This window comes from Sorex araneus, chromosome 4, assembly GCF_027595985.1.
Source record: "Sorex araneus isolate mSorAra2 chromosome 4, mSorAra2.pri, whole genome shotgun sequence".
In the NCBI taxonomy this organism is placed as follows: Eukaryota; Metazoa; Chordata; class Mammalia; order Eulipotyphla; family Soricidae; genus Sorex; species Sorex araneus.
The window spans coordinates 197582750-197610445 of record NC_073305.1 but is presented as its reverse complement, the minus strand read 5'-3'; the positions used below and the strand labels follow the sequence as shown (position 1 = coordinate 197610445).

Sequence of the window (27696 nt, the reverse complement as noted above, 5' to 3'; positions counted from 1 at the left end):
GTTGGCTTTGGGGAGGCCGGGCTGGCTTTGCGGAGGCCAGGTTGGCTTTGGGGAGGCCGGGCTGGCTTTGCGGAGGCCGGGCTGGCTTTGGGGAGGCCGGGCTGGCTCTGTGGAGGCCGGGCTGGCTTTGGGGAGGTCATGCTGGCTTTGGGGAGGTCATGCTGGCTCTGCGGAGGCTGGGTTGGCTTTGGGGAGGCCGGGCTGCCTTTGGGGAGGCCGGGCTGCCTTTGGGGAGCCGTGCTCGTTGTCCTAGGATGGCCCCTTCCCACCCCCTCAGGTCCCCAGGAGGGGGTTGACTGACCCCACCACAGACTTATGCAAGTCGGGACCAGAGGGTGCGGTCCCCGCCCAGTTCTGGCAGCCCCCAGGCCTCCGCCCGCGCTTGCTGCTGCTGTGGGAACAGGCCTGTGCCCGGCACGTTCCTTTCTCTTCCTCCCTCACGCCCAGCGAGGATCAAGGCTGCCACTCAAGTGGGACACTTCAAGAACAACACCCCTACCTGCCTGGGCATCGCTCCCAGGGCTCAGGGGAGCAGCCGGTGCCCCGCACATGGAGCTGGGTGGGGTGGACGGGGCCCCACTGAGATGGGAAACTGCCACCTGTCTGTCCCCCGCCACCATGCACACCACGGGCCCTGCTGACGCCGCTCTCTGGGGTCGCCACCAAGGCCCTCGGTCTCATATCTTTATTTTAAGTCATTTACTTTGGGAGGTGGATATTCCTGGGGACCTTACAGGGCCCCACTTTGAGCGAAGCCTGCGCCGGCTCCCAGGCGCCTGTCAAGGTCTCGGCTCTGGGGTGGGGGTGGGGGGCACTCGCCCTTCCAGCCCCCCTTCCCCGGAGCCCTCATTCTCGGCTCCCCCTACTGGACCACCAGGAGTCCTAGCTGAGAATCCTCAGGAGTCTGACCCGGCCCCCTGAACACCCCTTGGGGAGCCCCCTCCCCAAAAGTCTCGCCTCTGCTGTGCTGCTCCCGTCCACACAGCAGCTCAGCCCCCGCCTCGAGACCCCCCGAGTCCGTGGCTCCTGCTCTTTCCTTCCTGAGCCCAGTGCCGCCCCCAGGGTCTGGAGTTTCTCTTGCCTCCATCTCTTGGGGCCGGGGGGTGCCCGTCGTTGCTGCAGCCCCGCCCGGTGACGGCCCGCGGGGCCCCATTCCCAGTGTCCCTCCGAGCTCGCCTGGCCTCCCCCGGGCTCGGTGGCGGCGGTCAACCCTGTCCCGAGAGCCGGGCTCAGGGTTAGTGGGTGACCGCAGCTCGCACAGGGGCCAGAGAGAAGCTGGGTAGAGGCAGCCCAGGGGCCAGCCCCGAGGGGCACTGCTGGAGAGCGGCCACCGGCGGCTGCCTGGAAATGGGCAGCTGGGCAAGTGGCGCTCAGCGAGCGGCCCTGGGCAGGGTGGCGGCCGGGAGGCGAGCTGGCAGCAGCGCTGTCAGAGTGACCGGGGCTGCAGCGCTACGGTCACGCGGGCGGGCGGGGAGGCGGGCAGTGTTAAGGAGCGTGGCTAAGGAAAGGCCACGGCCCTGCACGTCCAGGTGAAGCGCGCGAATCCCGAACAGGACAAAACCCAGAGACGTTCCCTCCAGCCCCCGTGGGCTTGGCCGAGTCTGTGCGGGCCTGTAGCTTTCCCCGAGCTCCCCGCTCCCCGGCTCTCCCCTCCGCCTCCCGCTCTCTCTCCATCCCTGCCTCTCCCTGCGCTGGGCCCAAGGCAAGAATAGGCTCTGTTTCCTGGGCGTTTTTCCCCTTGCCCTGAAGCCGCTGAGCCCGAGCGGGAGCAGCACTTTCTGAACCTGCCACCGCCCGGCCCGTCAGCACAGTGGGGGGAAAGGGATGTCGTCATCTGGGCCGTCCGGGTGACACTCAGGTGCCGGCTTCCTTCCTCCTGCCTGCCTGGTGACTTGCTCACCATGAGGTCAGCGTTGGGTCCATCGGCCAGCCTTGCTTACGTCCAGGAGGGGCGGGCGGTAAATGCAAAGACACGAAGACTTCCTGGAGGAGGCCTCCTGCGCTCATGTGTGGTCAGCAGCGAGTGGAGAAAGCACCCTTAGGTTCGGCCTCTTCTGCCCTTTCTGGCACAGGAGGACCTCCCCACCCCGCCTGTGCCCGTGGTCTGCGCCGCCCGCCGCAGGCCTGCCCCGCTCTGAGTGTGCTGGGCCGCAGGCTCTGGCGGACTCTGTCATCCTGTTTCCTCTGTTCCCTGGTCTGGGTTTTACTGGTTTTGGGTCACACCCGGTGATGCTCAGGGGTTACTCCTGGCTCTGCACTCAGGGGTCACTCCTGGTGGTGCTCAGGGGCCCTGTGGGATGCCGGGGATGGAGCTGGGGTCGGCCACGTGTGAGACAAACGCCCTGCAGTCTTTCATGACAGAGGAGAGCTCGCTTGGGCAGCCGCTCACAGCAGCGTGCTCCCTGCGTGCCCCGGCAGTACTCCCTGTCCCTCCAGTTGTACAGTGGAGGCTTGGAGGCGCCTGTGGGTGAGGGAGCAGTGCGGGGCAGGTCGGCCTCAGCTCACTGTCCAGGGCCCACACGAGCCCTGAAGTCTCTCCCCGGCACTGCCCTTCGGCCCCGCGCTGCAGCCCCCCACACCCCTGCCCCCCAGAAAGCAGAAGTCGCTCCTTCTGGCCTGTTTCCTCCTTTCACTGCCCAGGATGGCGGGGAGGTGGGGGGGAGGGGGAGGGGGAGGGGGAGGGCGCTCAGGCTGAAGGCGCTGCCTGCCCACGCAGCGCCCAGCCGGGACAGTCTCTGAGCCCCGAGTGGAGGGGGGGGGGTCCAGACGGGGGTGGGGGCCGAGGGCCGTAGCCAAAACCTAGCACGTTACTTCTCTTGGAGGGGAGGGCTGACTCTGAGGGAGTGGGCCAGAGGGGTGACCGCTGACCCCTATGGAACAGGACCCGACCCCCCCCCCACCCCATGACTTGTGTCTGTGGCAGCCGTTATGTGTTCCTGGAGGCTGGGGTCTCAGGGGTTCCCCAGCACGACACTCCTTCTTCTCCTGGACACTTTCTGCCCCATGCCGCCAGGGTGGCCTCCTCTCCCTGGGGTCCAGGAAGGGGCAGGACACGTGTGACAGACCCCAGCTGTACCTGTGCTTGCGCCACAGAACCCTCTGCTGGTTCCTCTTGGGCTTCCCGTGTCGGCCGAGCAGTGACTCAACAGGACTGGTCCTTCCAGAACCTTCCACCGCTGTCCTTGTCCCCGGCTTTGTGGGAGTGTGACAGATGACACTGCAGTTTCCTAAAGCCAGGGACAGCAAAAGGACGTAAGGGTGACCGTGACCAGCGCCCGAGACGCAGGGCCATGACTGAGTCTGAGCGCCCCGGGGTGGCAGCCGTGATTGCAGAAGGGGGTGACGTGGGTTTCCTGTAGGGCCTGTCCTGGCATGTCCAGCTCTCCCCGCCTGCCCACGGCCTGTGCGGAAGGACCAGGGGAGCCACTCTCCAGGGAACTAAGACGACATGTCGGGGGTCCCCTGAAACCACCCTCTGGCTTGGTGGCTCCCCGGGACCCGACCCAGGCAGCCGTCTCACTTCAGGTTGCGGTTGGTTCTGAGTAATACAGACGGGACCCAGCTAAGGAGCGAGCGCCCCAGAGGGGGATCCCGAGTGACAGGCCGTGGGGTGGCAGCCCTGCCCGCTGAGCCCCGGTGCCCGGGGTTCTGTGGAGAAATCGGAGCACCCACATCCCTAGACTATATAGTGCTCCTTCCCTGGTGCTCAACCTGGAGTGCCGGCTTTGGACTGTGCAGGGCCTGGGGCCACCTGGCCAGCTGCCCCGTGTGGGGGAAGTTGTCTGAACCCAGTGTTCCTTCGCTATCTCCACGGGGCGGAGGATTCTGGATGGTTCTGGGAGCCTGCAGCTGCTGGCCCGTTGCAGGCGCGCGCCGGAGCCAGCCTGGTTCTGGAGCCGCCGCGTGCTGCCTGCCTCTGCCGTCTGGGGGCCCTGAGGTGCCAGCTGAAGCTGGGGGGGCCTCCCCAGCACCTCCCTGCTGACGTCCACTCTCTCGCTCTCTCCCCCCACAGTGTGTGACCAGGATGGGGGGGCCCAGTGTGGACAGCGGCGCGCCGGACTCGGGGCCCGAGGAGGTGTCTCTCTTCAGCACCACGGACGTGGTCCTCTTCTCGCTCATCGTGGGCCTGCTCACCTACTGGTTCCTCTTCCGGAAGAAGAAGGAGGAGGTGCCCGAGTTCACCAAAATCCAACAGACGTGAGTTGCCCCCCCACCCGCCCGCCCTCTCAGCCCCTCGGGGCTGCAAGACAGGGACAGACAGACAGATGGACAGACCAGGACATGCGGAGGGTCTTCTCGTTTCTGCTTCTTACAAGGCCTTCGTGGTCTCCCAGGGCCCCCCAGGCCCTTGGCCCTCCCCACACGCACAGCTTCCAGTGGTGTCTTCCCCGGCAGGTGGCCGGGGCTGATGGCACAAGGGAGCACCCCCTCCTGGCCACGCTCAGTGCTCACGCGGGCTCGGCTGCCGTGCTGGGCTCCCTGACATCTCAGCCTGTGCTGAGACGTCAGGGAGCCCAGCACAGGCCTGCAGATGGCTCCACCTCGGGCGCCTGTCCGTGCCAGCTTGCCTCTGTGCTTCTCAGCAGCTGGCTGTGACTCGGGCACACTTTGGGGTCTGAGAGCTTGGCACTCAGGGGTGTCTTTGTTCACCGGAGACCATGGTAGGACACTGAGTCTTTCTCCTTCCCAGCCCTTCCCTGCAGGAAGGCAGCAGGTCGGTTTTGTAGCCTGCCGCGTCACTCTGCTCTCTCCGAGAGCTTTGGATTGGGATCGTCGGCGTCATTTTAGTGCAGCAGCCTCGGGTAAAGGGAGCGTCACTTTCCCTCTCCGGTCTGGCTTCCTCTCATTTCCCACCACTGCCTGACTGCTCCGACAGACCTTTAGCAGAGGAGGGAAGCGTCGGCGGCCAGGTCTTGCTCCAGATCTTGCTGGGAAAGCTTTGATTTTCCCTTGTGAAGGACGAAGTGCGCTGCGGATCTGTAGTGTGCGGCCTTCGTTATGTCGAGGCATGTTCGTGCTGTCCCACTTCATCACGGTTTTGTCCCAAAGTGGACGTTCTGGGTCCTGTCAGGTGCATCTCCATGCCCACAGAGATGCCCTCGGCATTGGCTGTCCCTGGCAAACACGGACATGGAGTTGCGCGTGTCAGTCTGCCCATGTCCACGAGTTCCGGCTCCCACAGCTGTGAAATTATGATCCAGGATGTTGCTGGGTGAATTTTGCCCTCTCTTTCCTTCCTTTGAGGGGAGGGCACACCCAGCAATGCCCAGGGCTTACTCCTGGCTCTGCACTCAGGCATTTATCAGGGCTGGAGCCATAGCACAGTGGGTAGGGTGTTTGCCTTGCACACAGCCAACCCGGGTTTGATTCCTGGCATCCCATACGGTCCCCTGAGCACCATCAGAAGTAATTCCTGAGTGCAGAACCAGGAGTGACCCCTGTGCATCACCGGGTATGATCCAAAAAAGGAAAAAAAAATTTCTCCTGCTGGTGCTCTGGGACTCTGGGATGCCCCCCTTGCCCCCACCCGCTGCACTGTCGCTCCAGTCCTGGGTCTGTTCGTGCTAGAGAAGCGTCCAGTCCCGGTCCAGTCCTCGGCAGGCGGTGCTTTTCCCCAAACCCACCCATCTCTTCTAGATCACCAAGTTTATCTCTGTTTTCCCTGTGAGCCAGCTCACAGAATAGCCTCATCCTGCCACCCCGCCCCCCTCCTGACGCTGTGGTGACCGGGAGTCGCACTGGGACAGCCGCGCTTCCGCACTCGGCCGTGATGCTGCCTGGAGTCCCTGGCACCGGGCTCTGGCCGGCACCCCTGCCAGGCCGCAGCTCCCTACATGGCTCCCGCCGCTCCCCTGGGGGACGACGCCGCTCTCTCCTGTGACCCCTGTCGGCTTCAGGTCTCGTGGCTCCCTGCTCTGCTTCCGGTACTGTTCTTCCGTCTTCCAGGTTTGGGCCTTGTTCTTTCCTGGGTTCCCGAGGTTCCAGGCTGAAGTGTTCCTGGGAGTTTCTATTCCTCTTGGGCCTGAATCGCTCGTCCTGTCCCTGAGTGCCCGGCCCACCCCATGGGTTCTGGCCATTATGTTTTTGTTTTCATTTTTCTCCAAGTCGTTCCGCTCCTCGCGGGACCCCGTGGGAGCTGGGAGCGTGACCTTCCGTCTCTGGGACCGAGACTTGCCCGGCGCTGCCTCGGATGGTCGACTTCTGGTTTTTGTTTGTTTGTGCCGGTGGTGCTCGGGACTTACTCCTGGCTCTGTGCTCAGGGGTCACTCCTGGAGGGGCTGGGGGACCCTCTGGGGTGCCGGGGAATGAGCCCAGTCAGCCGCGTGCCAGGCAGATGCCTTCCCGCTGTCCTGTGGCTCCAGCCCCGCAGTCTTCATTCGTTTCTTCCCATTGCTCACCTGTTCTCCGGTGGGGGGCGCCATAGCTGCTTCGCCCATCTGTCTGTTTCCTTGCTTACTCTCCTGCTCGGGGTGTGTTTGTGGTTGTAAGTGGGGTGTGAAAGCCCCTTGCTTTGGCTGTCGCGCTGCCAGGGCCGCCCTGTCGTTCCGTTGCTGCTGCTCCGTCCCCGTCAGTGCGGAGGGTGAGTGAGCAGCTTACAGGGTCGCGCTGTGCTCAGCCTCCAGCCGCCTCATACTCGCAGCCCTCTCCGTTGCCTGGAAACAGCTTTCCCCGAGCCACTGTGGCCTCTGTCTGGTCACGGCCACCGGGTGCTGTAAGATTGCCTCCGCCCTCCGTGCTGGGTATCTGCCAGGGTCAGACGTGTCAGACAAAATGAAGGGACCGCAGGGGACAGACTCAAACCGAGCTGGGGAAGCCGGAGCAGCAGCACAACAGGGAGGGCATTTGCCACGTGGCTGACCTGGGTTGGATCCTCGAGACCCCATAGGGGCCCGTGAGCCCCGCCAGGAGTGCTCCCTGAGTGTGGAGCCAGGAGTAAGTCCTGAGCACTGCGGGGTGTGGCCCCCAAACAAGACAGAACAAAAAGACTGGGGAAGTAGAAATGCAGCAGAGCTAGGTTATTCACCCGAAACGGGGCTGGAAGGGGCCATGCTAATGATCCTCGTTTGAAGTAGGGAGAAGAATTGAGCAGCAGGGATGGGGCAGCGGTTTGAACGAGCAGGAGCGCTCAGGGACACCATCGCCGCCGAGAGGCTGACACTGGCAGCTCGTGGCTCCGCGGCAGCCCAGCAGAGAGGGAGGATTAGGGGCTGGGGCAACAGCACAGCGGGGAGGGCATTTGCCTTGCACCCGGCCAACCCGGGTTCGAGTCCTAGCATCCCATAGGGTCCCCCGAGCACCGCCAGGAGTGATTCCTGGGTGTGACCCAAAAAGGAAAAAACACAAGAAAAGAAGAATTCAAAGGACAAAACGCAGGCTCGGGAGATGGCCCACAGGGATGCTTGGGGGCTCTGCCTGCCGGAGGCCGGGAGGCCGGGGTGACGCCCCAGCACCCCTGGGAGCAGCCCTGAGCACTGCCAGCTGAGCCCCCACCCCCCAGAATACGAAAGTGGTGTAAGAACTTTGTGTGAAGAGACGTAACATCCACACCTCACAAGTGGGTCACGGAAGAGGCAAGCCCAGTGACACTCAGGAGGCGCGGGGCAGGGTTTGGGGTGGGGAGATGGGGCACGGCCCCGGTCCCCCTCCGGGTGCCCCTCTCCAGCACCTGCCCGCGCTGGCCCACTGATGCTTCCTGTCACTCACCTGAGGGGCCGGTGGGGGTTAAAAACTGTCCCCACCACTGGGGGGGTGGGGGGCAGGGGGTACCCCGGCACATGAGCAGGGAGACTGTGGACTGAGCCGGGGACCACGTGACCTTGATGCTGTATTTCCCATCTCTGAGGTGAGGTGCATCCCCACCCCCAGACCCCCGGTGAGCCGGGGCCAGTGAGGGAGCCTCCAGCCTCCTTTTCAGCCGGACCTGGCTGTCAGGGAGTCCCGAGTGTCCCATGGCTGGGAAAGGGCCCCGCTCCCTCCTCCTGACCTTGGTTACCCCCACGCTCCAGGGCACAGGACGTGCCTCGGTCTCAGTGAAGTTGGCCAATGGCGTCTGCCACTGCCTTCGTCTGCTCACAACCGTCACCTCGGCTTTGGGCAGGAGGCAATCCAGGATGCACCTTGCTGGCCTGTAGAGGTTCAGAGTCAGCGTCCATCCCTCCCGCCCCTCCTCTCCTGCCCGTCCGTCCCTCCCGCCCCTCCTCTCCTGCCCATTCGTCCCTCCCGCCCCTCCTCTCCTGCCCGTCCGTCCCTCCTGCCCCTCCTCTCCTGCCCGTCCGTCCCTCCCGCCCCTCCTCTCCTGCCCATTCGTCCCTCCCGCCCCTCCTCTCCTGCCCGTCCGTCCCTCCTGCCCCTCCTCTCCTGCCCTTCCCTCTCCTTGCAGAGAAGTGGCGGCAGCTGTTTGCTGCAGGTCACTGAAGGACATGTGTGGGCTAAGCCCCTGGCCCCCCAGCACCCTAGAGCGAGCCCCACACCCCGTTCCCCCACGCGGCCCTTGGTGTCTGCACACAGGGCCGGTGCCCCCCTTCAGGGAAGGGAGCGGGTCTCTGAGTCGACCCTGCCGGGCTCCGAGACAGCGCCCGGGCCGGTGGGTCACACATCCCCCTCCATCCCCCCTGCCAGTGCCCCATGTGCTGTGCGGGGGTGTGGGGACACAGCTCTGATATGCTGCCCAGCCGCCGTGGGGGTCTCCAGCCCCTCCCGTCCCCGCTCCCGCTAGTTTTTTGTCCCCGGCTTCAGCCATTTTTGGGGCACAGATGCGTCGTGGTGTCCCTGCGTCTCTCTGCCCGTCTGAGTTGCTGGTCTTGCCTCCCCCACCCCCACCCCGTCACCGACCTCACAGGCTTGTCAGGTCCATCACATCGGCAGACCCGGCTGCCCAACCCGTCCCCTTGAGCCCAGTGGTCAGCTGGGGCCTCTCGTCCCGTCTCCACGCAGCAGTACCCCTGCCACCGCCGTCCCGAGTGCCCTGCTGCGCTCACTGGCCAGCCGTGGGGCGCCGTCTGCACCCCTGCTTCCAGCAGGCCCTCCCGAGCACCCGTGGCCTCGCAGCCCCGCAAAGCCCCGCCGCCCCACCCCGGCCCAGCGTGGGCCGACCTGCCCGCGTCTGCGCTCTGCCATATGCCCGTCCCTGCCCCTCTCCAGCCGCTGCTGTCTTCCGGCTTTGTTCTCTCTCCAGGTTCTCTTGGCTTTGGGGGCCCTGACCTGGCCTGTGAGCGTCAGCACCCGAGTGTCACCGTCCACCCCAGGGACCCCAGTCACTGCATCTGTCAGTCAGTCGTGCCTTGCTCTCCTCCCTGACGGCCTTTGGAACTGTCATAGTGACAGCCCCGTGTCCCCAACAGGCTCTGGCCCCACACCTTGAATTGAGTGTCCCAGCTGAGTGGGAGGCCACTGGAGGCCGCACTGGCATCGGCTGGTCAGCCGTGCCCGCTCCTGCACAGCCTGTGGGCCCGCAGGGGCCTCAGCCTGCCTGCTGGCCAGGGGGCACCCTTGAGCCTGCTGGGGGCGGGTGTTTCTGCCTCAGGGTGCCCCAACCCACCCACCTTGGCACACGGCCTGGCATGGTCAGGTACTGAGAAGACGGTTGGCTCTGGCGCGGGTTTGGCCCACACCATGGTTGTTGTTAAATGTTTAATGAGCGCATTGAGAGGCCGCCAGTGCCACGGGAACACGCAGACCCAGGGCAGGGGTACAGGCCAGGCTGGCATCGGGCCTCAGGTCTTGGCCCCAGCACCACATGGTGGCTCCTGAGCATGTCTGACCACCCGGCACACGCGCATGCGCGTACACACATATACACACACACACGCACGCACGCACGCACGCACACACACACACACAGGCACGAACACACGCACACACACACACAGCCTGAGCACACCTTCAGGGAAAACAACTCTTTCTTATGCAATTTTTCAAACAAACAGCAGCGCTCAGGAGTGACCCTGCGGTGGGCTGGCTGACAGCGTCCACTCCTGCTGGCCTGGCCGGCCTTGGCACCGCTCAGAAGCTGTTCCCAGAAATCGCATCACGTCAGATTTGGGACTGGTTCCTGGGAAGGGGGCGCCACTGGGACATGGGCACATTCTAGTCCCCAAGAGGGCGAAGGGCCTCTTCCCAGCCTGCCATGCCCCCCTTCCCTGGGGGACCCCACAAGCGGCCAGCAGTGTTTGGGGGCCTCTGCCTCAGGATCTGAGCAGGGCCCTAGTGCTGCAGCTGACCCCTTGCAGGCCGTGACCCCATTTCCCCACGCCCTTGGGCGTGTGTCCACTCCCAAAGCTGCCCCCACAGTTGGTCTCCCCAGCCCTACCCCCGCCCCCTGGCCACCCCATCCCCCTGTCCCAGCGGGAGGCGCCCTCTCCTTCCCGGCTCCTGCCGCCTTTCCTTGGTGCCCGCGGCTCGCCCCCCAGCCGGCCTCGAGGGGGCCTGCTTGTGGCTCAGGGTCCAGGCAGCTGCGTGGCTGGGGCGTGGGCACCCACACCCTGTGGCGGGTCTGTGTTTCCCACCCCCTCTGGTCCGACCTAGGAGGGCCTTTGCCTGCCATCTGTCTGTCTGTCTGTCTGCTGGGACGGGCACTGCCCAGAACCCCGGTGGGGGGCACGTGGGGACCTCGGGACCTTGCGACTCCAGCTCAGGGCGCGCTGCAGGTGTGAGGGCGGAGGGGGCACCCCGCCATTGCGCCCACCGAACCCCCAGAGGCGCACAGGGTCCCGGAGCAGCTGGACCCAGGTTTGTCCAGGCTTGCGAGGAGACCGGGTGTGGGCGTTGGACTTCGGGTCTGTTGTCGCGGTCACTCGCATGGTGCTGGATCCCCAGGGCCACACGGGAAGGGGGAGGAGCCAGCTGCGGGGATCGGACCCAGGGATCAGCTTGTGTCCCTCACCCGGAGGGTGGACACTGAGAACTTTGGGATGGAGGCAGGAGGATGCATGGTGGGTACCGCTCAGACTCGGTCGAGCGCCCCAGTCCCCTGACACCTGCTGGGCTGAGGGGCCCCTGCAGGCCCAGGCGCTGACGATGCCTCGGAGGCTGTTTGGGGAGCCCAGGTGGGCAGCACTGCCCGTGCCTCAGAGCCCCCTGGTGGCGGGCCCGGGCAGGAAGATGCTCTCTGATGGCTCCAAGGACCCCCTGCGTCAGGCAGAGCCAGTCAGCTTGCCCAGGTCGCGGCTCTGTGAGGAACACGCCTGAGAGGGCTTCGTGCCCGGGCAAGGGCTGTCAGAGCAGAAAGAAGGGACCTTGACCGTGGCTGTGGCCCGTGTACAGCGGGTGCTGGGCGGGCCCCTGCCAGGTGCTGACACATGTGCATTGGGCAACAGTGCCCAGTGAGTGGCTCTGCCTTCTGTCTCTGACCGGCCTCCCTCACCCCTGCCCTTCTCCCGCGGGAGCCCTGCACTGCCGGGGACAGACCTGCCACCTGTCACTCGCTCCAGCTAAGCACTTGGTCCCCAATGAAGGTGGCTCTCTCTCTCTCACACACACACACACACACACACACACACACACACACACACACATGCACTTGGTCCCCACTGAAGGTAAAACACACACACACACACACACACACACACACACATGCACTTGGTCCCCACTGAAGGTAACACACACACACACACACACGCACTTGGTCCCCACTAAAGGTAACACACACACACACACACACACACACACACCCCACCCCTGAGGTCAGGACCAGCCTGGGGAGTCTCTCTGTCTCTCAGTCTTTGTCTCTGTCTCTCTCTCACACGCACACACACACACATGCGCACACGCACACCCACTCACACACTCTGCCTGGACACGGCTCTGCTGGGTGCCCGTGACCCTGGGGTGGGAAGGGTCACCTGAGTGGGGTGCAGAGGTGCCTGTGCAGATAAGGAAGTTGAGTTCTCAGAAGTCCTGCCCGTGGCCTGGCCTGGGGCAGCAGCCAAGCCTCTGGCCACTTCTCAGCATGACTCAGCAGCCCCCGCGAGCCCCAGGCCGCCTGCGCCCGCAGCGCTCCCTGTCAGCAGCCGGAGCCCTAATTGGAACCTTTTGTGCTCCCCGCAGGAGCACGGCCTGGGCAGCTGCGAGGGGCCGCGTGCGCAGATGCCTTGGAGGGGGGGTTTCTGTTGAGGGGGAATCTCTCCACCGCCCCTGCCCCGGGGAGAGGGGGTCCCCCAGCAACGCCGGGAGCACCGAGGCCCGAGCCATTCAGCTGTCCCTCACTCCCCCCCCCAGCAGGCGGGGCGAGGGCCGAGGCTGTTGCCAAGGAGACCCAGTGGGGCTGGAGAGGCCGCTCAGTCCTGGTCCATACGGCGGGGGCGGGGTGCGCCCACACGCAAGGGCTCACGGGAGCAGCCAGCCCGACTGCCCAGATGTTGCTGTCCCGGCCGCAGAGCGTCTGAGGGGCTGCGGGTGGCCAGGGCGCCGCGCGTGGAGGATGGCCGGAGCCCCCCACTTCCCAGCTGCTGCGCCCCGGCCCCTCCCCTAGAGCTGGAGTGGGCAGTGAGGGCCATGGGCTGCACGTACTCCTCCCCTCGGGACGAGCTCCCCCCGAGGTCAGTGCTGGGCAGGGTGCCCCGACCACAGATGGGCGCCAGGAGAGTTGGGGGGATCAGGGCCTGCGGGCAGGGGGCGGGGGTGGGGCGGGAAAGCACTGTCCCAGCACCGGGACGTCGAGCAGCTGCACTTTGGGGGGCTGGGACTGGGGGCTGAAGGCTCCCCTCCTCCCCCCATTCTCTTTCCGCTGAGGGACCCCCGTCTGCCTGATCTCTAGACAGTCCCGCGCCGCGAGGAGCAGCCCCTCCTTTCCTGCCACCTGCAGCTCTGCCTGGCCCGGCCCTTGCTCTGGGTAGGGGGTTCGCCAGGCCTGGGGGGCCCTCACCTGGCCCCTCCATGGAGCCGTGCCAGCCTGTTCCTCGGGGTCTCTCCCCGCCCGCCTTCTCTCTGAGGGTTTGTCCTGTGGGGTCTCCCCGCCCACCTTCTCTCTGAGGGGCTGTCCTGTGGGGTCTCTCCCTGCCCCCCTTCTCTCTGAGGGGCTGTCCTGTGGGGTCTCTCCCCGCCCGCCTTCTCTCTGAGGGTTTGTCCTGTGGGGTCTCCCCGCCCACCTTCTCTCTGAGGGGCTGTCCTGTAGGGTCTCCCTGCCCCCTTCTCTCTGAGGGGCTGTCCTGTGGGGTCTCTCCCTGCCCACCTTCTCTCTGAGGGCTGTCCTGTGGGGTCTCCCTGCCCCCTTCTCTCTGAGGGGCTGTCCTGTGGGGTCTCTCCCTGCCCACCTTCTCTCTGAGGGCTGTCCTGTGGGGTCTCCCTGCCCCCTTCTCTCTGAGGGGCTGTCCTGTGGGGTCTCTCCCCGCCCGCCTTCTCTCTGAGGGGCTGTCCTGTGGGGTCTCTCCCCGCCCGCCTTCTCTCTGAGGGGCTGTCCTGTGGGGTCTCTCCCCGCCCGCCTTCTCTCTGAGGGGCTGTCCTGTGGGGTCTCTCCCTGCCCACCTTCTCTCTGAGGGGCTGTCCTGTGGGGTCTCTCCCTGCCCACCTTCTCTCTGAGGGCTGTCCTGTGGGGTCTCCCTGCCCCCTTCTCTCTGAGGGGCTGTCCTGTGGGGTCTCTCCCTGCCCACCTTCTCTCTGAGGGCTGTCCTGTGGGGTCTCCCTGCCCCCTTCTCTCTGAGGGGCTGTCCTGTGGGGTCTCTCCCTGCCCACCTTCTCTCTGAGGGGTTGTCCTGTGGGGTCTCCCCGCCCGCCTTCTCTCTGAGAGGCTGTCCTGTACCCTCTGCGGCCTGCTCCCTCTGGAACCCCAGGCAGATCCTGTCCTATCCGCCATGTGGTCTCGGCGCTGCCCCCGGAGCCACAGGGGTCCCAGGCACGCCCTTGCAGGGAAAGATGCTTCTTTACCTCAGCTGTTGGGGGCCCAGGACTCAGAACTGCCCTTTTCAGTCTCACACTGATTGGGGGCAAACCTAGGCATGACCCGGACATGACCCCCAGTTGTTGCTCACGGTGTGTGTCCCCGCTGCCCCCCACCCACGCGTCCCAACACCTGTGTTCCTGCTGGCCACTGGGCCGGCCCACAGCGGTGCCTGTCCTTTTCGTCAGCCAGGCCTTGAAGCCACCTCCAGATGTTGCTTCTCCACCGGCAAGAAGAGGCAGGTGCCCCCTTGCTCACATGCCCGGTGACCCGGTGTCTGGGGGGAGGGCCGGTGCTCTGATAGGGTATTTTATGTGGTGTCTTGAGGGATAGGTAGGAGTTCGTGGGAAGGGGGAAGAACCTTCTGGAGAAAGGCTGGCAGGGCCCAGGGACGTGCTGGGCTGGCTGCGGCCCAGGCTGTGGGGGATCCCTTCTTCCTCTCCAGAGCACCTTCTCTGCGCTGCCACACCCGTGCATGTGTGTGTGTTGTGGGGGTAGGTGGGGCTTGGGCCACACCTCGGCTCTGCCCGGGGATTGCTCCTGGCAGTGCCAGGGGGACCATATCAGATCCTGGGGATGGAACTAGTGTCTGCCCAGTGCAAGGCCAGCGCCTTCACTCCTGGGCTCTGTCCCTGGGCCCCCAGCATAAAGACACAGGGCCCAAGTACCAGAGCATTGCCTGGCACCAAATTCGAGCCCTGGTACTGCCTGGCTCCCCAGGTACCAGCTGGGCACAGCCCCCGAGCACAGCTGGGCAGAACTGTGAAATTCTTTTCATTTTTTTTTGGGGGGGGGTCACACCTGGCGATGCTCAGGGGTTACTCCTGGCTCTGCACTCAGGAATTACCCCTGGCGGTACTCAGGGGACCATATGGGATGCTGGGAATCGAACCCGGGTCGGCCACATGCAAGGCACACGCCCTCCCCGCTGTGCTATCACTCCAGCCCCAGAACTGTGAAATTCTTAATTAGAAAGAAGAACAATTTCCTTTTCTGTTGATTTAATTTTGGTACCACACCTGGTGGTGTTTAGGGGTTACTCCTGGCTCTGTGCTCAGGAATCATGCCTGACCATGCTCGGGGACTCCAGGAAACCCCAGGGAACAGGGACCAAGCCCCAGGTGGCTGCCTGCAAGTTGAGTGCCCTCCCTGCTGTACTGTCCCTCTGGTTCCTGTCTTCAGCGTTTGTCCTTACTGGGAACTGTTGTTTCCTGTAGGGAACCCAGGGCCGGGCGTGGAGCAAACGTCAGTGGGGAAAGGAAGAGCCCAACCCACCTGCCCCACCCTTTCCTGGGAGACACAGAATTGCAGCTTCTCCCTGTGAGCTGTGTGCGCCCCGTGTGGCCCTGGCACTTTCCAGAGCCCCCCGAAAGTACGGCACCCGCCCGCTCCCCTCCGGCCCTCCCCGAGCACGGCTGGGGCTCGCCACTCAGCGCCAGGGCGGGGCAGCGGGCCTTCCTTGGCACGGCCCCTGGACAGGGCAGTTTTCAGGTTCTGCTGAACCTGCACCCCGTAACTGGGGTCGCCCCATGACTGGGGGCTTCCCTGTGACTGAGGTAGCCCATGACAGGGAGCCGCTTCTCCATGTCTTTAAACCTTCGCATTGCTGCCCCCTTGCAAACTGACAAACCACCCTTCTGGAGATGACGTGGGTAAACAGATGTCTCGGCGGCCACCACGCCCCCCACCCCCAGGCTGGCCTTCCGCTGGCTACTGGGCCGGCCCGCATCGTTGCAGACAACCTTCCTCTGAGGAGGGTTCCCTGCCAGCAGACAGACTGTGGGAGGGGGGTGGGAAACGGTCCCTGCAGTCATGGATGCCCCGGCGGGTGGCCACTCCGCTCCTCTCTGCTTCCTGCTCTCCTGGACGGTGCCTGTCGGCCTTCAGCGGCTTACTCTTCGGGATTACACCTTGCCGATCGTCGTCACCCCTGTTGTTCCCACCCCCAATTCTGGGCTGCCTTCCGGCCCCCTCCCGGCCTTGCCGTCCAGTTTCCCCGAGTTTCATTGTCCTTGAGTTTATTGTCTGGGGGCCACACTCAGTGGGGCTTGAGGGATCTTGCAGGGATCAAACTCGAGGTTCTCTCGTGCCCTGGAGACGCCACCTCCTGCGATGCTCGCCCGTAGCAGAACCTGAAAACTGCCTTGTCCAGGGGCCGTGCCAAGGAAGGCCCGCTGCCCCGCCCTGGCGCTGAGTGGCGAGCCCCAGCCGTGCTCGGGGAGGGCCGGAGGGGAGCGGGCGGGTGCCGTACTTTCGGGGGGCTCTGGAAAGTGCCAGGGCCAGATCGGGAACCGTGCGGTGGGGCCCCAGGAAAGCGGGGGCACTGGCTGTACCCGAGGGGCTTTAGGGAGCAGGCGGGTCTGCTGGGTGGGCAATGAGTGGAGTTTGACAGGACCCCCCGGGCCCGCCAGGAGGGCCTGTGTCAGCTGCAGGTGTCGGGGGGTGATGGGACTGGGGTCCTGGGCGCCACTCAGGGGTGAAGGGTGGGGACGGGCCGTTGAGGGGCCTCCCAGCCGCTATGCGGGCAGCGAAGTGACGGAAAGGGGAGGTGAGGCAGGCAGGTGGCTGGGGGTGGTCTGTACAAGCTTTTCCATGCCTGATGTACAGCAGGGACCTGGGGGTCCCCTCACCTCTGCGCCCCTGTTCTGCAGGTCCACCTCTGCCAAGGACAGCAGCTTCGTGGAGAAGATGAAGAAGACGGTGAGTTTCTGGCCGCCCGCCCAGCCGCCCCGAGACAGGAATAGAGGCTCCCTCCCCCCGCCTGGCTCAGCCTGCACGCAGGGGTGACCTCTGCAGCAGGGCCGGGGCGCAGCCCGTCCCTCGAGAGCCAGCTCACCGGCGGGCCATGTCCAGTGCTGGCCAGGCGATACCCTGTCCTCTTGGGTGAACCCCTAGCCCCGGGGCGTCTCTCCCCGTTCCTGCCGCTCCGGGCTGGCATGGAGCTGCTCTAGAGCCGTTTCATGCCTGTGTCCCCCCAAAATGGCGGCTTCTTATTTTACTGGGCTTGTTTGTTTGGTTTTTGTTTTGTTTTGTTGCTTTTGCTTTTTGAGTAACACTCAGCGGTGCTCAGGGCTTATTCCTGGCTCAGCGCTCAGGGATCACTCCGGGTGGGGCTCAGAACCAGGTGGGATGCCTGGGATCGAACCCTATTCAATTGCTTGCACGGCAGGGGCCCTGCCCGCTGTACAGTCCCCACATTTTACATGTCTTTGCTTTGGGGAGTGCTTAGAGGGAGGGGCACTTTCCTAGCGGTTCTTGGCCCAGAAGTGCCAGCTGAGAGCCCAGGTCGAAGCACAGCTCCAGGCCTCCAGAGTTGTGGCCATGGGCCGGAGCAGTAGCACAGCGGACTGGGCGTTTGCTCGATTCCCAGCATCCCATATGGTCCCTCAGTACCGCCAGGAGTGATTCCTGAGTGCAGAGCCAAGAGTAACCCCTGAGCATCGCTGGGTGTGACCCATAATGCAAAAGAAAAACAGTTGTATCCATGGATGCTCCGGGCACCGTGTGGCAGTTTAGGGGGGCCCTGAGGACTGAGCCGTGCTCTTGTTTTGAGGGGAAGAGAATCCCCCCACCATGGGACGGATGTCTCTATGCAGAGGCAGGCCCCCAGGGCTAGTGAGCTCCTTCCCTGTGTCCTTCTCCTCCATCTGATAGGAGCAGTTCCCTGGTCATTTGCCAACACTGCGATGATTGAAAGTGATTTTTGGGGCTGGAGAGATGGCAGAGACGAGAGGTGCCTGCCTTAGGCATGGCTTACCGGGATCAGTGCCTGGCAGATAGGGTCCCCTGAGCCCGGCACTCCGCTGAGAGGGATTCCTGAGCACTGCGAGGTGTGGCCCCGTTCCAAAGGGAGAATAATTGACGTTTGTAGGATCTTCAGGAACTCTGAAAGATCTGAGAGCTGGTCGGGGTGATGGGGGGAGCCAGTGCAGGACATGGCTCCATGCGGACGTCTCGCACCGCCCACGGGGTGCCCCCGTCAGAGGTGACCAGGAGTCTGGGGAATGGCTTGGGCTTCTTGGTAGCTGCCAGAGAAGTTCCTGGAACAGGGGGAAACAGTGAAGGTGGCAGGAGCTGCCCGGACGCGCTGCAGCGGCAGAATTGGCCAGAAAAACTCATCCTTAATTGCCCATTTAGGGGCTCTGGGTTCATTTCTCTCTGGCCTTTTGCCTTTGGCTGAGTATCTTGTCAACTTTGTACAAATACACGCGTGCGCGCGCACACGAGGACCCTCGTCACAGACGGAGCAAGCACAGGCCTGAGTCCCTCCTCTGCTCCCCGAGCCTCCAGGTCTCCCCCAGGAGCACTGCCAGGGAGGCGCCGCTCCAAACGCAGCTGACCGATGGCTGCAGGGAGCCCCCGGCCCTAAGGGAGGAGGCCCTGAGGCTGGGAGGACAGCGCCAGGGAGCCTGAGACCGCCCCCCGCCGGCCCTCTGCCCCTCGCTGCCCTCTGCCCCCCGCTGGCCCTCTGCCCCTCGCCGCCCTCTGCCCCTCTCTTGCCTTTGCTGAGCCTCGTGTCCGGCTTCCAGGGCAGGAACATCATCGTGTTCTACGGCTCCCAGACCGGAACTGCCGAGGAGTTCGCCAACCGCCTGTCCAAGGACGCGCACCGCTACGGGATGCGGGGCATGGCTGCGGACCCCGAGGAGTATGACCTGGTGAGCCCGCCCGCCCCGGATCTCTCCCCGTGCTGGGCCGTCCCCGAGGGCCCCGTGTGCGCCCCAGGACCCGGAGTCTGAGGGCTGCAGCCCAGCCCTGCCCTCTGCACCTTCCAGACCCCGCCCCCTGAGGCCGGCAGTGTGCCCTGCCCCCGCGCCCCAGGGAGGGTGGCGCTGCCGGAGGGCATCTCACTCACCGGGGCGGGCCCGCGCGCTGCCCCCAGGCCGACCTGAGCAGCCTGGCTGAGATCGAGAACTCGCTGGCCGTGTTCTGCATGGCCACCTACGGCGAGGGGGACCCGACGGACAACGCCCAGGACTTCTACGACTGGCTCCAGGAGGCGGACGTGGACCTGTCGGGGGTCAAGTATGCGGTGAGTCCCCCAAGCCCAGGCCCTGGGACTGCAGGCAGGTGTCCAGCTCCTTGTGTCCCCACCCAGTGGGCGAGGGTCCGAGCGGCTCTGCGGGCTGAGCCTGGCACCGAGGCCTCCCCTCCCTCCCGGATGCGGCGCAGGGACCACAGCGCCTGGCCAGCCGCCCTGCCAGCACGGAGTAGCTCCAGGTCACCTGGCCAGTCCACTGCGCCCAGCTGCCTGGCGGGGAGCCCGCCCCCCGCCCCCGCAGCCAGCTCTCAAGTGGCCTCCTGCCTGCACAGGTGTTCGGCCTGGGGAACAAGACGTACGAGCACTTCAACGCCATGGGCAAGTATGTGGACAGGCGGCTGGAGCAGCTGGGCGCCCGGCGCATCTACGAGCTGGGCCTGGGCGACGACGACGGCAAGTGAGTGTCGGGCCCGCCCCCCTGCGGCCTTTCCACACCCCAGACCCCGCTCCGAGCCTTCGAGCACATTTGAGATTCTTCCAGTCCCTCTGAGCCCGGGTGGGGAGAGGGAGAGAGGCCGCGCAGGCCTGGGGGCACGGCTCACTGTCCCCCTGCCCCCCGCCTGCAGCCTGGAGGAGGACTTCATCACGTGGCGGGAGCAGTTCTGGCCGGCCGTGTGCGAGCACTTCGGGGTGGAGGCCACGGGTGACGAGGCCAGGTGAGTGCGTGTGCAGGGGAGAGGGGGGCGGGGGGACGGGGCCTCCTCCCTCCTCACCGCCCACCCCCCCTGCAGCATTCGTCAGTATGAGCTGGTGGTCCACACGGACATGGACACGGCCAAGGTCTACACGGGCGAGATGGGCCGCCTGAAGAGCTACGAGAACCAGAAACCGTAAGTGCGGGTTGAGCCTTGGGACCCCCGTCTCGTCTCTGCTGCTTGGCAGGGACGACGCCCCACAGCTCCGCTGCTGTGTGGACGCCAGCCTGTGCATGGGTGGGCTGCAGAACTTCGGCCAAAGGCTCCTCGAAACCTGCTCAGTCTGTGGCCTTTTGGGAGCTGGCATGCTGCAGCCTGTCCCGGGCCCCACGCCTGCACCGTGCTCGGGCCTCTTGGTGTCTGCTCTGCCCGCCCTGGGGGGTCCGTGGAGCGGGCAGCAGGAGCCCCTCTGGCTGTTGCTGTGTCCTCGTGGCCACCGAGGCCAGCTCCAGGGTGCCCGGTGTGTGTGACCAGAAGGGCAGCGGCAGCCGCTGACCTGACCGTCCCCCGCAGCCCCTTCGATGCCAAGAACCCCTTCCTGGCCGCCGTCACCATCAACCGGAAGCTGAACCAGGGTGGGGAGCGCCACCTCATGCACCTGGAGCTGGACATCTCGGACTCCAAGATCAGGTGTGCCCCGCCCCTGGCCGAGCCCGCCCTCGGCCCCCGCGCCCCCTCCCCTGACCCCTGCCTCTCCCCCTCCAGGTATGAGTCCGGGGACCACGTGGCCGTGTACCCGGCCAACGACTCCTCCCTGGTCCAGCAGCTTGGCGAGATCCTGGGGGCTGACCTGGACGTCGTCATGTCCCTGAACAACCTAGACGGTGAGCCCCCCGCAGTCACTCCCCCGCCCCCCCCCGCCCACCAGTGCTCGGGCCCCTGGCTCCCCCGGGCGTGTCCTGCAGGCGTCCAGCCATGACCACCCACAGGTGCTGAAGCAAACAGAGGCTCTAGACTTGGCCGGAGGCGGCAGGTGGAGTCTGGGGAAGCTGCGGGGAGGGGCCAGCGCCCCCACCTCAGCAGCACAGTGCTCAGGTCTCTCCTCGGCCTCATCAGAGCCGTGAACCCCACCTGCAGTCTGGGCCCAGCGCTGCCCTGTGGAGCGCAGCGGCCCTGCGCATGCAACCTCTGCTGGGGGCTCCAGGAGGCTCGGGTACAGTGCTCCAGCCAGCCGCCCGTGTGAAGTGCTCCCCGCGGGGCCCCTCCGGCAGCACTGCAGGGCCGGCTCCCGCCTTGCCCACGGCAGCCCTGCTGTGCCGGGAGGTTCTTGGACACTGCCCCGGAGAGGCCCTGGGGACCCCCAGGGCCCCCTGCTGAGCCCCCCTCCTGCCCCCTCCTCCCCCAGAGGAGTCCAACAAGAAGCACCCCTTCCCCTGCCCGACCACCTACCGCACGGCCCTCACCTACTACCTGGACATCACCAACCCGCCGCGCACCAACGTGCTGTACGAGCTGGCGCAGTACGCCGCCGAGCCCGCCGAGCAGGAGCAGCTGCGGAAGATGGCCTCGTCCTCGGGCGAGGGCAAGGTGGGCGGCCCCCCGGCCCCCGGCACGACCCCTGGCCCCCGGCGCGGCCCCGCACCCGGCCCCACTGAGCCCCTTCTGCCCCCCCAGGAGCTGTACCTGAGCTGGGTGGTGGAGGCCCGGCGCCACATCCTGGCCATCCTGCAGGACTACCCGTCCCTGCGGCCCCCCATCGACCACCTGTGCGAGCTGCTGCCGCGCCTGCAGGCCCGCTACTACTCCATCGCCTCCTCCTCCAAGGTGGGCCCAGCCCGAGCCCGGCGCCTGGGGCGGGGCCCCGGCACGTGCCCGCAGGCGGCCCTGACTCCAGTGACGGGCTCCCCCCGACCCCCAGGTCCACCCCAACTCCGTGCACATCTGCGCCGTGGCCGTGGAGTACGAGACCAAGGCCGGTCGTGTCAACAAGGGCGTGGCCACCAGCTGGCTGCGGACCAAGGACCCCGCGGGGGACAACGGGCGCCGGGCGCTGGTGCCCATGTTCGTGCGCAAGTCCCAGTTCCGCCTGCCCTTCAAGGCCACCACACCCGTGATCATGGTGGGCCCCGGCACCGGTGTGGCCCCCTTCATGGGCTTCATCCAGGAGCGGGCCTGGCTGAAGCAGCAGGGTGAGTGGGGGCCGTGGGCCGGGGCCCCGGGAGGCCTGGCCAGACCCCCGCTCACCCCAGCCCCTGGCCCCCGCAGGTAAGGAAGTCGGGGAGACCCTGCTGTACTACGGCTGCCGCCGCTCGGACGAGGACTACCTGTACCGCGACGAGCTGGCCCAGTTCCACAAGGACGGCGCCCTCAGCCGCCTCAGCGTGGCCTTCTCCCGGGAGCAGCCCCAGAAGGTGAGGCCGCCGCTGCTGGCGGGGCGGGGGCGGCTCCGGGACCCCCCTGCTCACGGGTCCTGCCCCCCCCCAGGTTTATGTCCAGCACCTGCTCAAGAAGGACAAGGAGCACCTGTGGAAGCTGATCCACGAGGACGGCGCCCACATCTACGTGTGCGGGTGAGGAGGCGGTGCCCCGTCTGTGCGGGGGGGGGGTGGTGCAGGGGGCACCCCACTGGGTGTGGCCCACGGTGCCACCTCCTTCCTGCTACAGGGACGCCCGGAACATGGCCAAGGATGTGCAGAACACCTTCTACGACATGGTGGCCGAGCTGGGAGCCATGGAGCACACCCAGGCTGTGGACTACATCAAGAAGCTGATGACCAAGGGCCGCTACTCCCTGGACGTATGGAGCTAGGCCCCGCCCACCCGCCCGCCCCACAGACTCGCTTGCCCGCCCGTATAATTGTTTTCCTCGCGCCCTCCTGCCAGCATCCGGGGGTCGCCCGGTGACAGAGACTCCTCCAGGAGGTGCCACTGGAGCCCCCAGGGCACAGGGCCACACTGAGTGGCCCCTGCTTGGCGGCCACCTCACTGCCCCCATGGCCGTTCCAGGTTCGACTCTCAGCTGAACTGGGGCCCGGACCCCTCCAATGATTTTCAATGAGTGTAAATAATTTTAAATAACCTTTGGCCCTTGGAATAAACTTCTGTTTTCTGTACTAGTCTGGTTACTGCCGACGAGACCTGGGGTACCCCTGAGTCCGCGGGCTTGGGGACCAGGCCCCTGCCCCGGGGATCGGGAGAGCACACGCGAGCCATCCTGTGCCTCTCTCTTTATTGAGGCCTCCGCCTTCCGCTCCCCGCTACTGGGGACACAGGCCGGCCCGTCCACAGCCCCGGGGAGCAGCCCGGACAGGGGGCGCCCCGCCCCGCACACGGGCTCAGTCCGTCTTGCCGCCGCGCCGCTGGCTGTGGAACTTCTGGTGCACGACGCGCAGTGTGGTGAAGAAGTTCCCGAGGAAGAGGAGCAGGAAGGGGAAGCCGCACATGAGCACCTGGGGGAGGAAATCGGGGTGAGGCTGGGCTACGGGTCCCCCAGCACCCCCCCAGGGGGCGGCGGCTCACCTGCCACTCCTTGCACTCGGGGTCCCGGGCCAGGTTGAACAACGTCAGTGCGTTAAAAAGCTGCCAAAACTGGGGGGAGGTGGAGATTACTCGAGAGGGGCCAGAACTGGGGCGGGGTACACGGGAGGGGCCAGAACTGGGGGGTTACACGGGAGGGGCCAGACTGGGGCGGGGTACACGGGAGGGGCCAGAACTGGGGGGGTTACACGGGAAGGGCCAGAACTGGGGGGGTTACACGGGAGGGGCCAGAACTGGGGGGATTACACGGGAGGGGCCAGACTGGGGCAGTGTACACGGGAGGGGCCCAGAGCCAACTCACTTGTCCGAAGAAGAGAAAGGGCAGCAAGAAGGTGAGGCCTCGCCACATCCAGGACTGGAAGCCCTCTTGGGGAGACAGGAGGGCGAGGGTAACCTGGGGCAAGGGGCACAGCCCCTTCTGGCCAGCCCATGTGCCCTGACTCACCCACGGTCAGGTCCATGGTGTGCCGCTGGCCCAGGGCCCGCAGGCGGTAGAGACAGCCGCTCTGGTAGTAGTACTGCAGGAACTGCACAAAACCTGGGGAGGTCAGGGGACGTCTGAGTCACCGAGTCAGACCCACGGCAGGCCCGCCCTCGCCCCCCACCCCCCCACCCCCGCCCTGCCCAGACCCCAAGGCTCTCACTCTGGTACATGGAGAAAGACAGAAACTGGTTCCGGAACTTCTGGTACATGAGACCATCGGGCCTGAGGCAGAAGGCAGAGGGCGGTGGGTGCACTGCCCCCGGCCAAATCCCCCATCCAAGGCCCAGCTGCTCACCACGTCAGCATGACTCCGGACAAGAACGTGGACACGTAATGATGGAAGACCCACCAGCCTTTGATCCTGCATCGGGAAGGACCGTCACTCCTGCCCCTGGGGTGGTGCTCAGGGCTGGGGGTGGGGCTGAGGTGGGAAGAAGCCAGGCCCCGCCCAGTTCCTGCTTCCAGGGGGCCACACCCACCCTCTGGGCGGCCCTAGTGGGGGCTCGGCTCCCACCCCGCCCCCTGAAGCTGGCCCCGCCCTCACACACCTGGAGCCGTTATTGATGAGAATGCTCTCCCGGATGGTCAGGGTGCAGTAATACCAGACCAGCAGGAAGTTGAAGGTAGCGTCGGTTACCCTGGGGGGATACAGCAGGGGGCGCTCAGGGGCCTGGACCAGGCGCCGGGTCCACCCCGGGCCGCGCTGGGCTCACCTGGAGTTGAGGAGGAAGCGGCAGGTGAAAGAGATGAGGATGAGGATGATGGTGAGGTAGAGCTTGAACTTCTCATACTCATCTTTGTAAGCAAACCTGGGTGGGCAGACACGGGCAGGCTGGGGGGCCAGTGGGAACCCCCTCAGCCCCCCCCCCACAGCGGGCTTCTGCTTCTGAGAGCAGCCCCTGCACCCGAGGCGAGGGGGGCGTGGGTGGGGCACCCCCACTTACTTGGCCTGCTTGCTCAGGAGCGTCACGTTGACGTTGCCCAAAACCAGGCTCAGGTACAACCTGGGGTGGGGGGCACAGGCTGAGCTGGCATCCACCTGGCCCTGGCCCCCCTGCTCCCCTGCACCAGCAAACCAAGCCCTCCCTCCAGCTCCCCGTCCTGCCTCAAGCCCCCTCCACACACATCAGGACCCCACAGGCAGCTGGCTCTCCCCTCACCCCTGCAGAGCTGGGCACCGACCAATCCCACCACAGCCGCCCACCACCCGTGCTGCCCCCTGCGGTACCCGGGCCCTCGGGGTCCCTCTCCTCCCTCTGAGCCTGCCAAGGCCACCAGCCCTGCCCACACACACCTCAGCCACTTGTCTACACACACACACACACCCCACCACCACCACCACGGCCCACCAGCACAGCCCCTCTTGGCTCGCCCCAGCCTCTCTGCCAGGCTCTCCCCGAGACCCAGGGAGCCGCCGGCGTGGACGGGGCTGCACTTGGCTTCCTGTTCAGCCTCAGCCACAGTCCCTGCGCACCAGCAGCCCCCTCCCAAGGTCCCCATCTGCCCCACACTGTGACAGCGCGCTTCCCCCACCGGGAGGCTCCCCCCCAGCCTGGGCTCCCTCCTCAGGGCCTGTCCCTTTGGCCCCCGACCCCACGGGTCTTCCCAGGCACAGCAGAAGCGGCCCCTCAGCCCTGGACCCGATGCCAAGTGCCAAGTGCCAGGCGTGCCTCTGCACTCAGAGCCCAGCGCAAGAGAGCGGCCAGCTGCGGCTGTTCTCCCAGGCCTGTCCCCCCACACCCACGGCCCCTCCCCAAGGGTCCTGGGGGTCTCTGCCACTCCCTCCTGAGGGCCTGGCTGGCCCACACTGGCGCCCCATCTCTCCTGCTCTTCCATCTGCTCTCGGGCGCAGTTCTGCGGGACCTTTTCCCGCCCAGCACTGTCCCTGCCTGTCCTCCTGGGTTTCAGCTGCTTATCCAAGTGCAGGTGGCCCGTCCCCCTGCCCCGGCTGCCCCCTGCTGTCACCTCCCTGCCATGCCCTCCCCACCCCTGTGCATCGCCCCTTCCCAGGCCCTCCCGACTGGCTCACGGAGGAGGGGGGAAGCTGTCGCTGCTATGTCAGGGGGCCACATCCCCCACCAGGGGTGTGACCCCCCTCCCAGTCCGCCTGAAGCACCCCCCTTGGGAAAGCAGCGGGGCGTGGGGGCCTCACCCGTTCTTCTTGGGCAGGTACGCCTCCATGTCAAAGAAGAGCCCTTGGCGTTCCTTGATCTGGTTCTCCAGCTCCCTCGCGGCCACCTCGGCCTCTGACGCGAGGGAGGGTCTGCATCTGCGGGGGGGCACAGGAGCCCGTCAGCGGGGCCCGGGGAGGACCAAGCCATGGGCACGGGCGCAGCCGGGGCCCCGGGGGTCCTAACTTCTTCAGGACGAGGGCCAGGTCCTGCAGCCGCTTCCTCTGCCTGGCGATGGCGCCGGTGCAGCTGTTCTGCAGCTTGGTCAGCTCCTCCAGCTTCAGGCGGTACAGCCGGTGGGTCTCCTGGGTGGGCGGGAAGGCACGGCTGGGGGGCGGTTGTCCAAGAGCCCCGGGTGGGGGCCCCTCGGGAGGGTCTGAGGCAGAAAGGAGCAGGACGGGCGGCCCGCTCTCCCAGGATGGCGAGGACACAGGGGGGCTGGGTTCCTGGGGGGCTGCTCGACCCCCCAGTGTTTCCCCAATCTCAGCCCCTCCACTGCATGCCCCACCCTCCTGCCCTGCCTGCGTTTGGACAGTCACAGGTGTCTTCTGACCAAGGGGGCTAGGGGGCGAAGGGGCACTCCCAGGTTAAAGGTTGCAGCCCTTGGAGCTCCCCGCACCTTTGGCCCGAGGCTCCTGGAGCACTTTGCCCTGGTGGCTGAGTCGGGAGCAGCGGTGGCCGGGAGCGGGCAAGGGGCACTGTGAGGAGGGCTCAAGGGCCGGGGCCAGGCTAGGAGAAGCTCCTGCCTGGGCTCCCGGGAGGAGGCACCCGGCTAGGCAGGGGCCGGGCCTGGACAGCAGGAGCCAGTCCGAGGGGGCCGGAGTTGTACCTGCCCCAGGAGGGTCTCCCACGCGCTGTGGCACTCGGTCCCCGGCTTGCCCGCAGGCCGGGTCCACCCCAGCCCCCAGCCCCCACTCTAAGCGTTTCTCTTCCTGCTGGCCCCGGGGCCGCAGACACAGGTCAGTCCGGGGCACGCAGGGCTGCCCGCGGCGCTGTTTGCCGAGTGACTGGGCGAGTCGGGCCGGCCACCGGCGCCAGAGCTGCGCCCCCGGGAGGGGCCGGGGCCGGGGTCGGGGTCGGGGCCGGGCCCGGGCGTCGCCTTCCCGCCCGCCCGGGGCGCGGGCAAAGGTTCGATCCGGGGACGAGATGCGGCCCCAGCCGGGGACACCGGGTCCTCGCGGTTCTGAGAGCCACTCCAGGGGGTTCTGGCCCCAGAGCCCCTGCAGCCTGGCCCGGGGCGGCCCGAACCTTGACCCTGAGCCAGGGTGACCTGGGTCGGGGCCGAGGGGCGCTCGCCGCGGTGCCCGCTCACCTGGATGCTCTGGAAGTCCTGCTGCAGCTCCTCCCAGTCCCGCAGGCAGTCGCTCAGCGGGCCCGGGGGCGGGGGATGCATGGCTGCCGGGCCCCACGCCGGACCGGCCACGAGTCGAGGACAGCACGGCCACCCCCGCCGTCCCCAGGCCCCTCCGCCGCCGCCGCCGCCGCCCCCGTCCGCTTCCGGGCTCGCGCCGCCGCGCCCACCAATGGGAGACGGCCCGGAGCGGCGCGCGCGCTGGCCCCGCCCCCTCCGCAGCCAATCCGGCTTCAGGGCGGGGGCGGGGCGGGGCTTCGCGCACGGCGGCCGCTCAGGTCCGGACGGGGACGCGGCGGCCGCGACCCCCTCGCCCGCCGGGCCCCGCCGCTCGTGGCGAGCGCTGAGGACAGCCCGTGACCGCCCGGAGAGTCGTGCTGGGAGAAAGCCGGAGCCTCCGTTTCACTCTCATCCGTGGAAAGCTGCCGCGGGTGGAGTTTCCCAGCGGCCTCCCGGCCCTGCACTCGGCCGCCGCTGTCCCTCCTTGCCTGCCAGGAGGCCCGCGGCTGACCGGCGGCCCCACGGCCTCCGGGACTCTGCGCTGCGTGCTCGACCCCCCTGCAGCCTTCTGAGACCAGACAGCGGTCAACGCCCAGCCCCCTCC

The 27696-nt window shown here is 66.4% G+C and overlaps 2 protein-coding genes across 2 annotated transcripts in view; one reads left to right on the top strand and one right to left on the bottom strand.

Moving 5' to 3' along the window:
* The window catches only part of LOC101544915 (NADPH--cytochrome P450 reductase), a 39449-nt gene extending 16787 nt beyond the window's left edge, over positions 1 to 22662 (top strand). The window contains exons 2-16 of the mRNA XM_004620850.2: positions 4013 to 4197; positions 16525 to 16573; positions 18403 to 18531; positions 18756 to 18905; positions 19187 to 19311; positions 19481 to 19570; positions 19646 to 19744; positions 20123 to 20239; positions 20315 to 20433; positions 20955 to 21136; positions 21224 to 21373; positions 21468 to 21738; positions 21815 to 21960; positions 22034 to 22119; positions 22214 to 22662. Coding sequence (XP_004620907.2) covers positions 4025 to 4197; positions 16525 to 16573; positions 18403 to 18531; positions 18756 to 18905; positions 19187 to 19311; positions 19481 to 19570; positions 19646 to 19744; positions 20123 to 20239; positions 20315 to 20433; positions 20955 to 21136; positions 21224 to 21373; positions 21468 to 21738; positions 21815 to 21960; positions 22034 to 22119; positions 22214 to 22358 — 2031 coding nt within the window. The 5' untranslated portion in view covers positions 4013 to 4024 and the 3' untranslated portion in view covers positions 22359 to 22662. The remainder of the gene's footprint in view (positions 1 to 4012; positions 4198 to 16524; positions 16574 to 18402; positions 18532 to 18755; positions 18906 to 19186; positions 19312 to 19480; positions 19571 to 19645; positions 19745 to 20122; positions 20240 to 20314; positions 20434 to 20954; positions 21137 to 21223; positions 21374 to 21467; positions 21739 to 21814; positions 21961 to 22033; positions 22120 to 22213) is intronic.
* A 99-nt stretch (positions 22663 to 22761) lies between these two features.
* On the bottom strand, positions 22762 to 27244 carry TMEM120A (transmembrane protein 120A). Its single transcript, XM_004620852.2, has 12 exons — positions 27054 to 27244; positions 25928 to 26046; positions 25723 to 25839; positions 24515 to 24574; positions 24284 to 24379; positions 24119 to 24208; positions 23866 to 23931; positions 23731 to 23792; positions 23532 to 23624; positions 23388 to 23452; positions 23069 to 23137; positions 22762 to 22998 (listed from the first exon to the last, which is right to left on the bottom strand). The coding sequence occupies exons 1-12, from the start codon at positions 27132 to 27134 to the stop codon at positions 22885 to 22887; spliced, it is 1032 nt and encodes a 343-aa protein (XP_004620909.2). The 5' UTR covers positions 27135 to 27244; the 3' UTR covers positions 22762 to 22884.
* Between the last annotated feature and the right edge of the window lie 452 nt (positions 27245 to 27696).

Bases quoted from the DNA above. Each gene is read 5' to 3' on its own strand.
- TMEM120A (XM_004620852.2), bottom strand. From the start codon at position 27,134: ATGCATCCCCCGCCCCCGGGCCCGCTGAGCGACTGCCTGCGGGACTGG. The intron at 23,793-23,865 runs GTGAGCAGCTGG...CTTCTGCCTCAG, and splicing joins TCCGGAGTCATGCTGACGTG to GCCCGATGGTCTCATGTACC. The intron at 23,625-23,730 runs GTGAGAGCCTTG...TGACCTCCCCAG, and splicing joins GTCTTTCTCCATGTACCAGA to GTTTTGTGCAGTTCCTGCAG.